The sequence below is a fragment of the Elephantulus edwardii genome, unplaced genomic scaffold (genome assembly GCF_000299155.1).
Source record: "Elephantulus edwardii isolate Elephantulus edwardi_28Jun2011 unplaced genomic scaffold, EleEdw1.0 scaffold00208, whole genome shotgun sequence".
NCBI lineage: Eukaryota > Metazoa > Chordata > Mammalia > Macroscelidea > Macroscelididae > Elephantulus > Elephantulus edwardii.
Window position 1 is genome coordinate 2477036 of NW_006399958.1, and position 15095 is coordinate 2492130.

General features: G+C 46.7%; 1 protein-coding gene across 1 annotated transcript in view; it reads left to right on the top strand.

Annotated features, from left to right (window-relative positions):
* Positions 1–3077: 3077 nt before the first annotated feature.
* Positions 3078–15095, top strand: part of LAIR1 (leukocyte-associated immunoglobulin-like receptor 1) — a 21875-nt gene continuing 9857 nt past the window's right edge. The window contains exons 1-3 of the mRNA XM_006897369.1: positions 3078–3111; positions 8126–8422; positions 14024–14080. Coding sequence (XP_006897431.1) covers positions 3078–3111; positions 8126–8422; positions 14024–14080 — 388 coding nt within the window. The remainder of the gene's footprint in view (positions 3112–8125; positions 8423–14023; positions 14081–15095) is intronic.

Genomic DNA, 15095 nt, shown 5'->3' on the forward strand with positions numbered 1-15095 from the left:
TCTACTGAGCTGTCTCTCTACCCTTCCAAGCATGATGTCCTTCTCCAAGGACTGGCCCCTCCTGGCTACCTGCCCAAAGTCGGTGAGACGGGGCCTCAAAATCTCTTCACACTGTGCATTTATCATCACTATCTTTTTTTAATTTTATTTTTTTTTTATGTTTCTACTAGTTTATTCTGGAGAGAGGAAGAAAGGCACCCAAGTGTCGAGGACTCTCCTTCATGGGGTCGCTATGAGTCATCTGCGACTCGATGGCACTTAACAACAACTAGTTTATTTACAAAATTCAAATATACATTTGAACAAATTATTTCAATTTCCTTCACTCCCCTACCCATCAAATTTTACAACCCTATATTGAATGTTCCATGGATTGCCAAGAAAACAAACAGATCCATCCTAGAGAGAGTTAAACCAGGCTACTCCTTGGAGGCAAGGATTCTGGGGCTTCGTCTGACATACTTTGGACATGTTGTAAGGAGAGACAGGTCCTTGGAGAGGGACATCATGCTTAGTAGGGTATAGGGACAGCGCAGGAGGGGAAGACCCTCTATGAGGTGGATTGATTCAGTGACTGGGGTACTCGGGATGGGTGTGTCAGAGGTAATGTGATTGGCACAGGATAGAGCAGGGTTTAGGGCTGTTGTACATAGGGTTGCTATGAGTCTCAAATGACTCGATGGCACATAACAACAACATCGACAACATGTTTAATCCTCCTTTCCCCCTGCACATCCACATCCCTCTGCTTCCATCCTCTCCCACCCCTCCTGGATTCTTACACTCATTTTATAACAGGTTTATACAATATTTATCCTTATGTGACTGAGTTACTTCACTCAGCATAATGCTCTCCAGTCCCTCCCAAGTTAGATCATAATTTACAAAGTCATTGCTCCTGCGTGCTGCATAGTATTCCATTATGTGAATGTGCCATAATGTCTCAATCCATTCATTTGTGGTTGGACACGTGGGCTGTTTCCATGTTCTTGCGATGGTGACTAATGCTGCTATGAACATTGGTGTACAAATCTCAGTTTGTGCCTCAGTTCTCATATTCTCAGAGTATATTCCAAGTAGTGGAATAATAGCTGGGTCATATGGAATTTCTATGTTCAGCTTTTTTGAGGAAGTGCTAAACTGCCTTTCAGAGTGGTTGCAACATTTTACAATCCCACCAACAATGTCAAAGAGTTCTCGCCACATCCTCTCCAACATCTATTACTTGCTGCCCTGTTAAACTTTGCCACTCTGACTGGAGTGAGATGGTATCATCACAATCAGGAAACTAAACACAAGAACACCAAGGCCTAAATTTCCTCATTCCCCATCCCCCGCCTCCCCGAAACTGCAGTCTTGGTTTCTCTTGATTTCCTGATGTCACAGAAGCGAGATCATCAGCTCTTGTCCTTTTTCAGCTGACTTCTGTCCTTTCAGCATGCCCCCCCCCAGCTTTCTCCCTGTCACGGCTGCCTCAGGACTTCATTTCCCTACCGCCAAGGAATATTAGTTCATGGTGCACCCACCAGTTACACACTTTGATGGACTCTTCTGTGGTTCGAATCCAACAGCTGCTCCTCAGGGGAAAAACCTGGACAAGCTCCCCCTGTGCGATTTCTAGACTGGTCCATCTATTGGAAGGTCACGCTGAAGAATTCTTAGTGGGGTCCCTCGGTGGTGCAGAGTGTGATGTGTTAGATCGCTGGCTGAAAGAAAGGTGGTTTGAACCCACGCAAAGCTGTCTCAGAAAGCAGACCTGGTGGTCCACTTGCTGAAGACTGTAGTTAGGAAAACCCTACAAAGCACAGTTCCACTTCACACACGTGGAGTTGAAATTGACAGGACAGTATGGGAAGCCAAACTTCATACCAAATATTACAAATGTATAAGTTGGGAATTTCTCTTGTGACAGATCACAGAAAATGAGCTGTTCCCTGCAGACAGGAGACAGCTGGGGACCCCCTACAGAGGGAGTGTTACTATGTGTGAAATACTTCCTGAACTAGAGCATTAGGCTGACAATAGAGAAAAATTCGGCTTCATTGACAAGGAATTCCTTTTTATGATTTGTTTCCCCTGATTATCAATAAATACAGAGAAGCATGACTTGGGCCCTTCAGTGGAGAACTGCTGGCCCCCTGTTTTATGCTCTCTGCTCTATCTCATTCCTGGCTGGCTGTCTCATTATTAATCATTGTAAAAATGCCTTACCCTTGGTCTGCAACAGGACGGTAACTAACAAAGACCTTAGTAGGTGGTTGGAAGGCGATTTCATAGTTTGCATGTTTAATATGAAGCAAGACAGGCTTAATTCAGCATAGCATCTTTTCTATTTTTAATCTGAAGAAATGAAGACTTAAATAGGTGTACCATCTGGTCGCTTATGGATAAGGAATTGTCCTGGCAAAGCAAAGGTACACAATTTGAATCCACTGGCTGCGCCCCGGGAGAAAGATGGGCAATCTCCTCCACTGTGACTTATTATCTCTGAAAACCGTCTGGCAGGTCAGCTATGAGTCAGTTCCAAAATGATGGTAAATAAACAGCATCAACAATCTTGCTTGAGGGAGCTCTGGTGGCCCAGGTAAAGAGGGACACTGTGAACCCAAAGGCACATGGTTCAAGACCACCAGTTGCTCCACAGAAGAGAAGCAGCCACCTCCCATGAGACTGCATGTCTCTGAAAACTCGTTGGGGATCCACTATGCGTTGGTTCTGACTTGATGGCACAGAGTAATAACAGTAACACTCTTGTTATGGTGCTGGACATCTTTTCCCAGCCTGTGAAGCCCTGGCCCCCCAGATTAAGAGCAAGTTCACTGCGTAGGAGGCTTGATCTGGTGATAAGGTCAGCCACATTCAAAGCCATGGGGTCTAAAAGCTTTCTCAGCAGCTGAGACGCCCCACATACCCTGCCCCCATCTCTTTCAGGGGAGAATTGGGGAAATAAATCCTTCCCTTTTGAGAAGAGCGGTTAACGCTGATACCCGAGGACAGGCGCCCCAGCAGTACATCCTGTCTATTGTATCTGCAGGGCTGTCTATCTGCTGTTGGCTCCAGGACTGGACAGGCTTGCGATGCCCCTGACTCCGGCCATCCTGCTGGGCCTCGGTGAGTCGACAGCAGAGAATTAGAGGTGGTGGTGGGGAGCGGGGAACGGTACACCTGGGGTTGGAAATCCGGCTTCCTGATCCCATCCAGGAGAGTCAGGACCTGGGGTGTAGATGGAAGCCCTTCCACCGGGGAGAACTCTCAGCGCTTCCCATGGGGGTCGTTTATCCAAGGAAGGTTTGTTCTCCAAACCCGATAAGGGCTGGGGAGGATCAGTTCACGGTTAAGAAAGGAAGTGGTTGTACCGTTTTACAATTGCCACCAACGGTGTGGGAGAGTTCCCACCTCTCCACAGCCTCTCCAACGTTTCTTGCTTGCTGCCCGGCTAAAGTTTGCCATTGCTTCTGGGGAGAGATGCATTGTGGTTTCCCTAACATTCACACCATGGGATATTACGCACCACTGAAACGCAATGAACTTGAGGAGTGTAAAACACTACATCACATGGCTACATCTGGAAGATAATATGCTGAGTGAAATAGCTCAGTCACAAAAGGATAAATACTGCATAAAACCACCGTTACAACAATAGGTTATAAGAAAGGGATGAGATGGATCACTCATTGTGATTTTGATTTGCATCTTTCTCACTGCCAGTGATTTTTGAGCATTTCTTCATGTGTCTGTGGCCATCCACATAGATAGAGGTAATGGTACACATACGGACTTTGTGAGAAAGTCAATATAAAAGAAAAATTAAGAAAAAGGAAAGGATGTGGGAGAAAGGCTGGAACATTGATGGTGATATGAGTTTTTTTAATTGTGATTTCAGTGGATGTTTACAATGAGTTTGGTTTTCATTCCCTCATTCCTACACCTTGGTTTTCTCCCTCCCCTCCCCCGATTCCCTTGGTAAAGTTTGTCCTGTCCCAGACAGACTAGGAAGAAGGATTGGCCATTCACTTCTGAAATAGCAGGCCTCTGAAAACCCTATGTACAGATTATTAATAGTTATAAACATAATGTCTAATCATCTGGGCCTTTCACATTTTCCTCCCCTTCACCTGTTCAACTTGATTATTTGTCCATTATTTTCCTGCTCCCCCTCCCCAACCATCCTATAGTTAAAACAGTGGCTTTATGCAGTATTTATCCTTTTGTGACTGAGATCTTTCACTCAGCATACCATCTTCCAGATGTATCCACGTGCTGTAGTGTTTTATACTCCTCAAGTTCATTGCGTTTCAGCGCTGCATAATATCCCACTGTGTGAAGGTGATGGAAACTGTTGCAGACCGAGGGTAGAGTAATTATTAACAACAAGACAGAGACAGACAACCAAGAATGAAATAAAAGAGAGTAAAGACAGGGGGCCAGCAGTCCTGATGACTGAAGAGCCCAAGCCATAACTCTCTGTGTATTTATTGAGAATCATCAGGAAGGTAAACAAAAGATAATCACAAGGGAGAAGAAAAAAAACAAAGGATCACGGGCAAGTCTTTTGCAGATAAGGCCAAGTTCCTCTCTAGTGTTTACCTTATGCTTATGTCAGGAGGGGGCGTTCAGTAAATACAAACTAAGAACACTGTTGACTCTTCAGTAACGCCTTAGTGCCTCTGGGTGAACTCCAGCTTGTATTCTGCCTCCCTTATATTGTGATACAGCATTTGGCTTATTATTAACATTAAATTTGATATTCAGCTTCCCACAGGAAACTGCCGTTTTCCCCATCCATTCATTCGCTGATGGGCACTTGGGTTGCTTCCCTTCCTTTGTGATTGCGAACAATGCAGTCATAATCATGGCTCTGTGCAGACACCTGTTTGAGTTGTGATTCATGTGTCTTTAGGGTGTATATTCCCAGTGGTGGGGTTGCTGGGTCACATGGTAATTCTCTTACCAGCTCTTTGAGGAAATGCCAGACTGCCTTCTATTCCCACCAGTGTCGAAAAACCATTCCAGTCTCTCCACATCCAAGGCCAGCATTTGTTTACCGTCCTGTTGAGTTTTGTTATTGTTGCTGGACTGAGAGGTTGTACCTGGTTGTTGTTTTGATTCACATCTCTCTACTAGCTAGGAATTCAGAGCATTTTTTCATGGGCTTATTGGCCGTCTGGCTTTCTACTTGAGTGAGACTCTATTCATATCATCTTCTCATTTTGTTATTGGGTTGTTTGTCTTTCTTTTTTTTATTTTTTTAAAATTTTTATTATTTTGTGTGCATGTACCGTCAAATCAGATCTGACTGGTACAGGAGAATATTGCGCCTCCTTCTCCGGCAGAGCATCTGGTGGATTTGAACCGTGTACCTCTGGGATTGCAGTGCAGCTTCTTGCCAGTAGGCCACCAGAGTTCGCCTGGTTGTTTGTCTTTCTCACGTTGAAGAGCTGGAGTATTCTGTAGATTTTAGATATAAGTCTCTTATCAGATATGTCTACTTCTCCCTAGTTTGTGGGCTTCTTTTTTACCCTGCTGAAGAAGTTTTTTGATGCCCTAGGGGTTTCTTATTAGAGGGTCTTATTCATTTATTTTATCCTCTTTTTGGGTATGCTTGAAAGTTTACTCATGCCACAGATTAGGGCTTCTCGATTGGCTCTGGTTTTGGTTGTTTTTATTTTTCGGATGCTCTTTACAGTTTGGGGTTTAATTGTGGTATGATATCATGACTATAAAAAGGTAAGAAAAGGTTTATACGCAGAATCAGTCCTGGAGTGGTAAGAGGGATGAAAAAAGACGTGAAGTGGGAGTAAATGGAAACAACAATACAGAGTATGTTAAACAAAGTTGGAGGACAGAAGTGATGGTAGTTGTGCACAGGGAGAAAATTCCTATAAAGTCATAAACAAAGTCAAATAAATAAGACATTTTAAAAAAAAAAAACAACCAAACCAACAAACAGACACACAAGGGAGAAAAAAAAAAAACAAACCAAAAAAACCCCAGCCAATTTCAGAGTGAGAAGAAGCATTACACAATCATACAGCCATGGCTAACTATGTAGTCAGATGAATGCTGAAATGCGTTGGAAATTGCAGGCAGCATAACCCTTTCTCAGATCTCTGCGTTGTGTGGATGGTTTGCTCCTTGAAACCACAGCTGAAAGGTTGATGGTTTAAAGCCGCCCAGAGGTGCCTTGGCAGGCAGGTATGTTGGTCTGTCTGCTTTGGAAAGCTGGCAGCCTTGACAACCCTTGGGAAGACTTCTATCCTGGGCACAGGCAGGGAAGCCACCGAGCAGCGAACAGTACCCTCTCCCTGCCTCGAGCGACCTGTCGGTGCCAGATGCATTTTTCCTCACTAAATTTTCTTTTTCAGTGCTCTGCCTGGGACCCGTGATCCAAGCACAGAGTGAGTGAATACTCGCCTTTAAACTTTCCTGCTCTTTCTCTCCACCACTGCCGGGTGAGGTGATGCTAACTCCAGGAGGGGCTGGTGGGACACTCCTAACTTGTAAATAAATGCACGGAAGGAATCTTAACCCCTTTCCCTCTACTGTTCTTCCTCCGCCTTCTTAGTAAGAAGAAAACAAAACAAAACAAAAAACAACAACAAAACCCAACCAAACACATTTACTGTCTAGTAGATGTCAACTCAATGACCTGTGCATGTCAGAGCAGAGCTGCATTCCACAGGTTTCAGGTGGTTGGGTTTGGTGGTTTTCTTTTTTTTTTGGAAGTAGACCACCACGCCACTCTTCCTACATGCACCTGGGTCGATCTGAAACACCACCCTTTAATTAGGAGCCCTGTGCCATCCACAAATCTCATTTCTTCATAGTCCCACTTCGTGCACCAAAATAGGGAATGGCAAAGGACTGACAAAGGAGATTAATCAGAACTGGCTTTGACAAGCACTGTGGCAATTGGACAATTAAAACAGACATGGAGGGGGGGAAGAAGAACGAACTAGGGAGGAGGGTAGAGAAAACAGTGCAACAATGAATGAATGAGAACCCAAAATCTCTGTAAATGTTCATTAAAACTAATAAAATTTAATAATAATTAAAAAAAAGACAGCTGAGATTCAATGTGACGAAAGACACAAACTCCCTTGAAATCCCCTTAGCAGGGAGAGATACAATCCCAATGGACGAAATCCCAGCATTTACCTTAATCCTCACCCTCCTCCTTCTTCATTCTTTATGGAACTTTTTTTGTTGTTTGTTTTATTTAAATGTTTTATTAATTTCAGTAAACATTTACAGAGACTTTGGATTTCCATTCATTCATTGTTGCACTTTTCTCCTCTCCCAACCCTCCCCCCTAGTACACTACCCTCTTGGAAAAGTAAAAGAAAAATTCTTTCATTGTTTTACAAACCCTCAGCCAGGTCCATTCCACTATGTAGCCTTCACTCTAGACTCCTGTATGGGACATTTTTTGTTACATAGTATCCTTTATGTTACATATCTTTATATAATTCTTGTCCTATACCATTATTTGTTACAGTATATTAGATGAACTTTGCCACATATCACTATGTTTGTTACATGTCATACTTTGTTACATGTGATAGTTTGTTATACATCTTTGTGTTCCAGTCACACAACAGTCGGCTGATTTTGCTTCCTCCATCCACTCGTCCTTATTCTCCACCCCCTGCTAGCCACCTCCATCAGCCAGCCCTCTGCTTCCACCATCTCCACACACCTGCCTTGCTGACAGCTCTTTGCATTTCAAAAGCGTAATTATTTGACTGTTCAGACAATAAAAAGGCTTTGCTTTTCTCGCCTCTGAAAACAGCCAGGCGGAGGGCCAGAGCTGAGCTTTTCCAAGGAGGCTCGTAGTGGCTCCCATGAGGTTTGGTGACATGCACACACCCCCTGGGAGGCACCGAGCAAGGTCCACAGTGTGGCCAAACCTCCTCACCCCTCTGTCAAGATGAGAAGAACTCAGCGGTGACAAGAATTAAGGCGGACACGGGATGGAGGGAGCTGTTTGTAGTGGCGGCCGCACGGAGCTGTCATTTACTAACGCGATTCCTTACACTGTGCAGCTGGAAGTGGGTGAATGAATCACGTGGAAGGTGGCATGTGATGAGGGGACCCTGAGATGTCTGTCCTCATTCCCTCCTAGGCTCCCTGCCCAGACCCTCCATCTCAGCCGAGCCGAGCTCAGTGGTCCCCTGGGGGACGCCTGTGACCTTTGTGTGTAGAGGTCCTCCTACAGATGTCACATTCCGACTAGAGAAAGATGGACAGTCCACTCCATTTAAAGATGTGAAGGGCAAGAAGAGCCGTTCTGGGATGGAAACTGAGGCCCGATTCACCATCGCCAGATGGAATAGACGCACTGCGGGATGTTATACCTGCATCTATTACAAAAACAGTCAGTATTCTGAGCGCAGCGACTACCTGGAGCTGAAGGTGTCAGGTGAGTCAACACCCAGGACCCTCCTCCGCCCTCATGCTTGTCCCCATTTGCCTGGTTCCTGCTTCCTGCTTCCAGCTCCACCATCTCTCCTCAGACCCCTCTTCCCACTATCCCCACCCCCTCCTCCCCTTTCCCACAGCACCTGTGTCCCCCTCGGCCTTCACATATCTCTGAGGTTCACCTTGGGTCTCATGTGGATACCCTGGGTGATCGAGACACCCAACTCCAGTGTGAAAAAGGGGTATGGAGTTGGGCGCTGCTGGGCTGCGCTGGGGAACTGGGGTTCCTAGTTGCCCTTCATGTGAGTCCTGTGGACTAGAGAGAATTGTGGACCCAGAAATAAGAGAGGGAGGAGACAGCACCCCTGTATAAACAGAACGTGTCTTCTCCATTTCTCCTCACTCCAGTAATTCCTCTAGTGGGATCCAGTCATTCTGGGGGTAAGGGCGTGGGAACATGCACCAGGTGAGAGCTGGCTCACACACACACACACACACACACACACACACACACACACACACAGAGCCACTGCTTGGCTGGGGTGGGGAGTGCCAAGCTTCTTCTGGTTCCCAGATGCCCCCCTCATTCAAAGGCATGTGCATCTTTTCGCTTGAGATGACACGTCCCATGAGCTAGAATCACTGTGACTCCAGGCGCCTCTGTGATGTGGGCCAGCCCTGCTATTGGACAGACCCACACACTGTCCAGGGGTGGTCTTTGTACTACAGATCGCCAGTCCTTGGGGAAAACCTATGAGGTGAGATGGGCACTGTCTTGTATGTGCTCGGACCCTGGGTGGGGCCCCAGAGCCATGGTCCAACAAGGGGCCCCCAACTCTGTGGATGTTGTCCCAGGGCACCTAACAGGGATTTTGTGTTCATTCTCTGAGGCCAAGAACGATGAAACAACACTCCACTTCCACATCCTCTGTGCCTTCTGCCCTCATTTTCACATCCTGGGTTCTGAGCTTCAAGTCTTCCAGACAGTGAGTGACAGGATCGAGGCCAGGAGTCCACCATTCTGGAGGGGAAAGCTCCAGATAGGGAGGTGACAGGGTGGGATCAACTCTTGGGAGAGAGACAAAGGCGGGCGGGCGGGTGTCTCTCTGAGGCCCCTTCCCCCTGCCCTGTCCATTCAGGACCGGCAGGCTGTTGATTTGTGTTCAAGAGGGAGAATTCGAGGTGGTTTTGAAGTGGATACTCAGGAGAGAAAGGGGCCACCAGAAGGAGGAAGACTTTCTGGGAGCCCCTTGGAGCTTTCGGGACACACCCACAGGCCCCACTCACCAGCTCTTGTGTGGAATAAGCTTCCCCATAGCTGGTCCTCAGGAGGGTTTTCAGAGCCACTGAGTTGCTATATGAGTCGACGGCTCATCTTTCTCCTATGGAACAACTGGTGGATTTGAACTGTGGGCCTTTACATTGATAGTGTAGCTTCCTTACCACCAGGCCACCAGGTCACCAGAGCTCCCTTCATGCCAAAGGGGAGTTCTTATGGGTCCCTGTGCTGTGAATTGAGCTTTGGGAACCAGGCTCCGTCATGGGTTTGGAGCAGGGATTGGTAAAAGCAGAGGAAGAAGCGGGCAAGTGCTGAGGAAGGGAGGTCCCTGCATACCACAGAGATATGGTAACAACTCGAGCATTGCTTGAAAACGAACACTATGCTCAACACTGTTGAAAGCACACAATTCTCCCAACAATGCTATGAGGAAAGTAGTATTTGGGCCCTCTCTTCCCTTTGTTCATTTAAAAAAATTTTTTTAATTATTATTAATTTTAATGAAAGTTTACAGAGACTGAGGATTTCCATTCACTCACTGTTACACTTTTCTCCCTGCCCACCTCTCCCTCCACCCAATTTGCTCTTCTCTTTGAAAAGTAAAAGAAAAGTGCTTTCATTGTTTAACAATCCCTCCCCTCAAGTCCACTCCACTGTGCAGCCTTCGTTCTGGACTCCTGTCATGACAATAATACCTAATCACATATCGCTTTTAAACAGTTCTCTCCCTCCTCTGTTTCAATGCAGTATACATAATTTATCCCATCTTTCTCAGTCTCCCCCCAACCCCGATGTCAGTCCTGTTTCACAACAGTGGCACTATGTAGTATTTGTCCTTTTGTGACTGAGATACTTCACTCAGCATAATGTCCTCCAGGGTCACCCATTATGTATAATATTGCATGAGTTCCTTGTTTATTTATTTATTTGTTTTAGTTCCTTGTTTTTTAATGCAGCATAGTATTCCATTGTGTGAATATACCACAGCTTCTTTATCCATTCATTTGTTGATGGGCACTTAGGTTGTTTCCAACTCCTTGCTGTTGTGAACAAAGCCCAAATAAACATGGGTGTGCATTGTTCATTTTCTAAGAAGAAACAAAGTTACATTTTCAGGCCCGTAGTCACAACAAAGTTACATTTTCACATCCATAGTCACAAAGTTGTTCAGAAGCAGAAGCCGACTTCAGCCTTGGCAGAGGGCCCTCACTGTTGCCATCTAGTGGCCAGGGTCTTACCGTTCACTTCCGTCGGCCACCAAGGGTGGTTTACTAGGTACCAGGGGGTAGGATCCAACTCTGTCCAGTCCTGTGCCATGCCCACCCTCTCTGCTGTGCTGAGCCCACTGAGCTAGCCACTGTGTCGGGCTTCCTCAGAGACTCCTTCAGAGTCTTCCTCCCTTTCGCCAACCTGATGTCGCTTTGTAGGTATAGGACGCTCCTGACGACATGATCAAAGCAGGAGAGAGACCACGTCTCAGCCGCTGTACTTCTTTTTTTTTTTTTTTTAAACAGTCCCTCGGTAAGGACTATCCACTTAGCTTTGTATCCAAAGACGAAATTTGTAGGTGAAAGGAGTTAGGAGTTAGCCTTCGTTACAGACTGGTTCATTTCAGGGTCGAAAATATGGAACACTTCACGAATTTGCGTGTCATCCTTGCACAGGGGCCATGCTAATCTTCTCTGTATCGTTCCAGTTTTAGTATATGTGCTGCCGAAGCGAGCACAGCCGCTGTACTTCTGAGGAATGCTCTGATTACCCTTCTTTTAAGACAGATTTGTTTGGTTTCCTCTGGCAGCCCATGGGATGGTCAATACTCTTCACCAGTGTCACAACTCAAAGGCATCAATTCTTTAGTCTTCCATATTTACTGTCCAATTTCTCATATGTATGTAGCAACTGAAGGTTAGCTTAATAATGGCAATGAGTAAATTAAAAAAAAATTAATTGCATTGGGAAAATCCGTCATCAGGGACCTCACCAGAGTACTGAAGAGCAAGGATGTCAGTCTGGAGACTAAGGTGCACCTGTTCCAGGCTTACTTACTATACATCAGAAAGGTGGACAATGACTAGGGAGGCTAGAAGGAGAATTGATGCCTTTGAGCTGTGGTGCTGGAGAAGAGTGTTGAATATACCATGGACTGCTAGGAGAACAAACAGGTTCATCCTGGAGAGGGTGAAACCAGGCTGCTCTTTGGAGGCAAGGACTCTGAAGTTTTGTCTGACATACTTTGGACATGTTGTAAGGAGAGACCAGTTCTTGGAGAGGGACGTCATGCTTGGTAGGGTGGAGGGACAGTGCATGAGAGGAAGACCCTCTATGAGGTGGACTAATTCAGTAACTGGGGTAATCGGGATGGGTGTGTCAGAGACAATAAGATTGGCACAGGATAGAGCAGGGTTTAGGGTTGTTGTACATAGGGTCACTATGAGTTGCAAGTGACTCGACGGCACATAACAACAACAACCACATATGCTTTAAGATCAGGAAAGGTGTGTGCTGGAAGGCTTAGCTTGTTGTTTGTAATTGAGTGACATGCACACGTGGTCTTGGGATGAAAACCAGGGAGAGAAGGGCCAGTGTGAGTGGGACCCACCATTAACAGCCCCCACTTAGCTTCTCCAGTTGTCTTTCTCCCCGTTCACAGACGTTTCTGATGCTTCTCATGTCCCATCCACAGAGCTCCATTCAACTGGTGCGCAAAGCAGAGTCCGACTTGGAGGGGTGGGGTGCGTGGCCACTGGTGATGGAGACGGGGCTCTGGGCTCTCAGCTCAGGCCACCCTGCGTGTGAGCCAGGGACTTATAAACCCACAGAAAGGAACTGACAGAGGCTGGGCAGTGAGATGTCCCCAGATATTCACCAACAACCTAAAACCTACCGCTATGCCAGGCATGTGGTGGAAGCATGTGATCCTAAGAGCAATGTCGTCAAAGCGCTGTCTCTCTGGTCCTGTCCGCTCTACTTTTTTATTTTAACGCTCAAATACTAACGTAAAGCTTCTTGGCCTGGGATCCAAGGCTAGGATAGTGACCCAAGAGGACACCCCCAAAGGACAGCATAGAACTCCCCCCAAATGACAGCAGAGAACTACTCCCCATTGTCGTTGTTAAGTGCCGTTGAGTCGCAGGCGACTCATAGCGACCCTATGAACGAAAGTCCTGGACACTTGTATAACTTTCGTCCTTTCTCCAGGTTCATAGGGTTTCCAGGGGCAAGCTATTACGGAAGTGGATGCCACTGCTGCTTCCAAGCTTGTTCCCCCCCCCCCCAAGCTTGTTTGAATCGGGGAGCTCCACCAAACACTGTCCGCCATGGGTGAACATTCTTGCATTTGACACATCAGTGTCACAGTGTTCAGCTTCACAGCCACCACAAGTTACCTCTGTACAGCAAGTGGACAGACCAGGGTTATACAACCTAGAAGGATGTTTCACCAAAAACAATTAAAGGCAGGCCCGAGGGTCGCAGAATAGGACAACACAGAAGTCCTCCCCATAGGACAGTATAAAACTCCCCCCGAAGAACAGCACAGAACTCCCTCCCCAGGGGAAGGGGACCTCGGTCAGGGGACATGTCTGTGAAAGGTGACGAAGGACAAGAAATCCTGGCACTTTGTGGAAACCCCACCTATCTAGTCCCCTAATTCGTCCTGGGCTCTGTGCATTGAGGGCATAAGTGGCTCCCCACCCCTTTCTCTGGGTCTTAGGCCTCCACACATATTTCTCCCTTGGATCCAGGACCAGAACATCCTGGAAGATACTTGATCGTGACTCCTCTCCACCCCCAATGCCAAGTAATGGTCTGGTCCTGGCCCCATCGTGGCCTGGGAAGCACATGACCTTGAACTTGGAGGGGGGTTAAGGAACAAATGACACAGTTAAAAAGACACAAATGGTTCCCAGAGGTGCGCAGTTCAAATCCACCAGATGCTCTCCTGGAGAAAAAGGAACAATCTCCTCCTGTACCAGTCATATCTGATTTGACAGTACACACAAATAAATATAATAATAATAAAAAAGACACAGATGGGAAGGCGACAGGGTCAGAATCTGATAATAGCTGGCCTGGACATTGAATCGTGAGTAAGGAAGGGACCAGAAACAGCTCGTGATGGGCACAGTACAGTGACACAGAGTGATGAGATGTCTCCTTCAAGCCTCTCCCCTCTGCCCCCAGAAGTCTTTGGATGTTGTCTGTGATGCGATGATGTCCACATGCGATCTGAGAGAAATGTCTCCCAGGGGAGGGTGAACGTCGCTGCTTGGGACAGGCCATCCGCAATCCTCTTGTCAACTCTCAATCCATCCCTCTCCCCAGCCACAGAGAAAGCTGACGATCCTGAATTCCCAACCACAGACGGCTACTCCTCATCTGGTGAGTAACAGGGGCCTCAGCCTGGAGGGAGGTTCGCAGGGGACCCCTGTGCTGAGAACTGGAATCTGGGGATTAGCCTTCTTTACCGGCCTGGGAACCAGAGGGGAGACTCTGACATCCGTCGGGGAAGGGGTGATGTCCCCACACATTGCAAAGAGCACGAGAGCAACACTAGCATCGATGGGAAAGGAACTGTAATCAGGGTTGGACGCAATCATTTCATCAATGACATTGTCAGGTGGCATCGAGGGACTTCCCACAGTGACCTTAGGAACATACTGAAAGCTCGTCCCGTCCTGTGCCGACCGCCTGGTCTACACCTTGTCCAACTCCATTGTTTCCATCACTGTGTCAATCATCTCGTTGGGATCTTCCTCTCCTTCACCTGCCCCTGTACTTCTCCAAGTGTGGTGCTTTGTTTCTCTGAGAGTTGATGCGTCCTGACAGCACGCTCACGGTGCAACCAGGGACATTATGAGGACATTATATTAAGCACCCACTTCCTAAACCACATGCCTCTGAAAACGCTATGAACTTTGAGAAATGACGATAGTTATAAACAGGCTTCAGGTCTTTTGTTCATAGGGTCGCTATGAGTCGTGCTCGACTCTACAGCAAAAAAACCACCACCACAACAGAAACAACATTAAAACTTCTCTTCCCAAGTCATGGGGCAATTAACAAGCAGAGCATGAGGTCTGCCCTGGCATCCAGATCCCATAGTCCAGGATTTATTGATGCTACTACACTAACTTCTAGAGGGCTGTTGTTATTGTTGTTAGGTGCCATTGAGTCGAGAATGACTCCTTGGGACCGTGTGAACAGCAGACCCAAGCGTTGTCCTGTCCTGTGCCATCCTCACAATCTCCAACATACTTGAGTTCATTGTAGCAGTGACTGTGTCCATCCGTAAATACTTCAAGTCCTCTTCACTATCAGTAAGCAAAGCGTTATCACTGGCACATCACAGGTTGTTAAAAAGGCTTCTTCCTATTTTGGTACCATATTCTGCTTC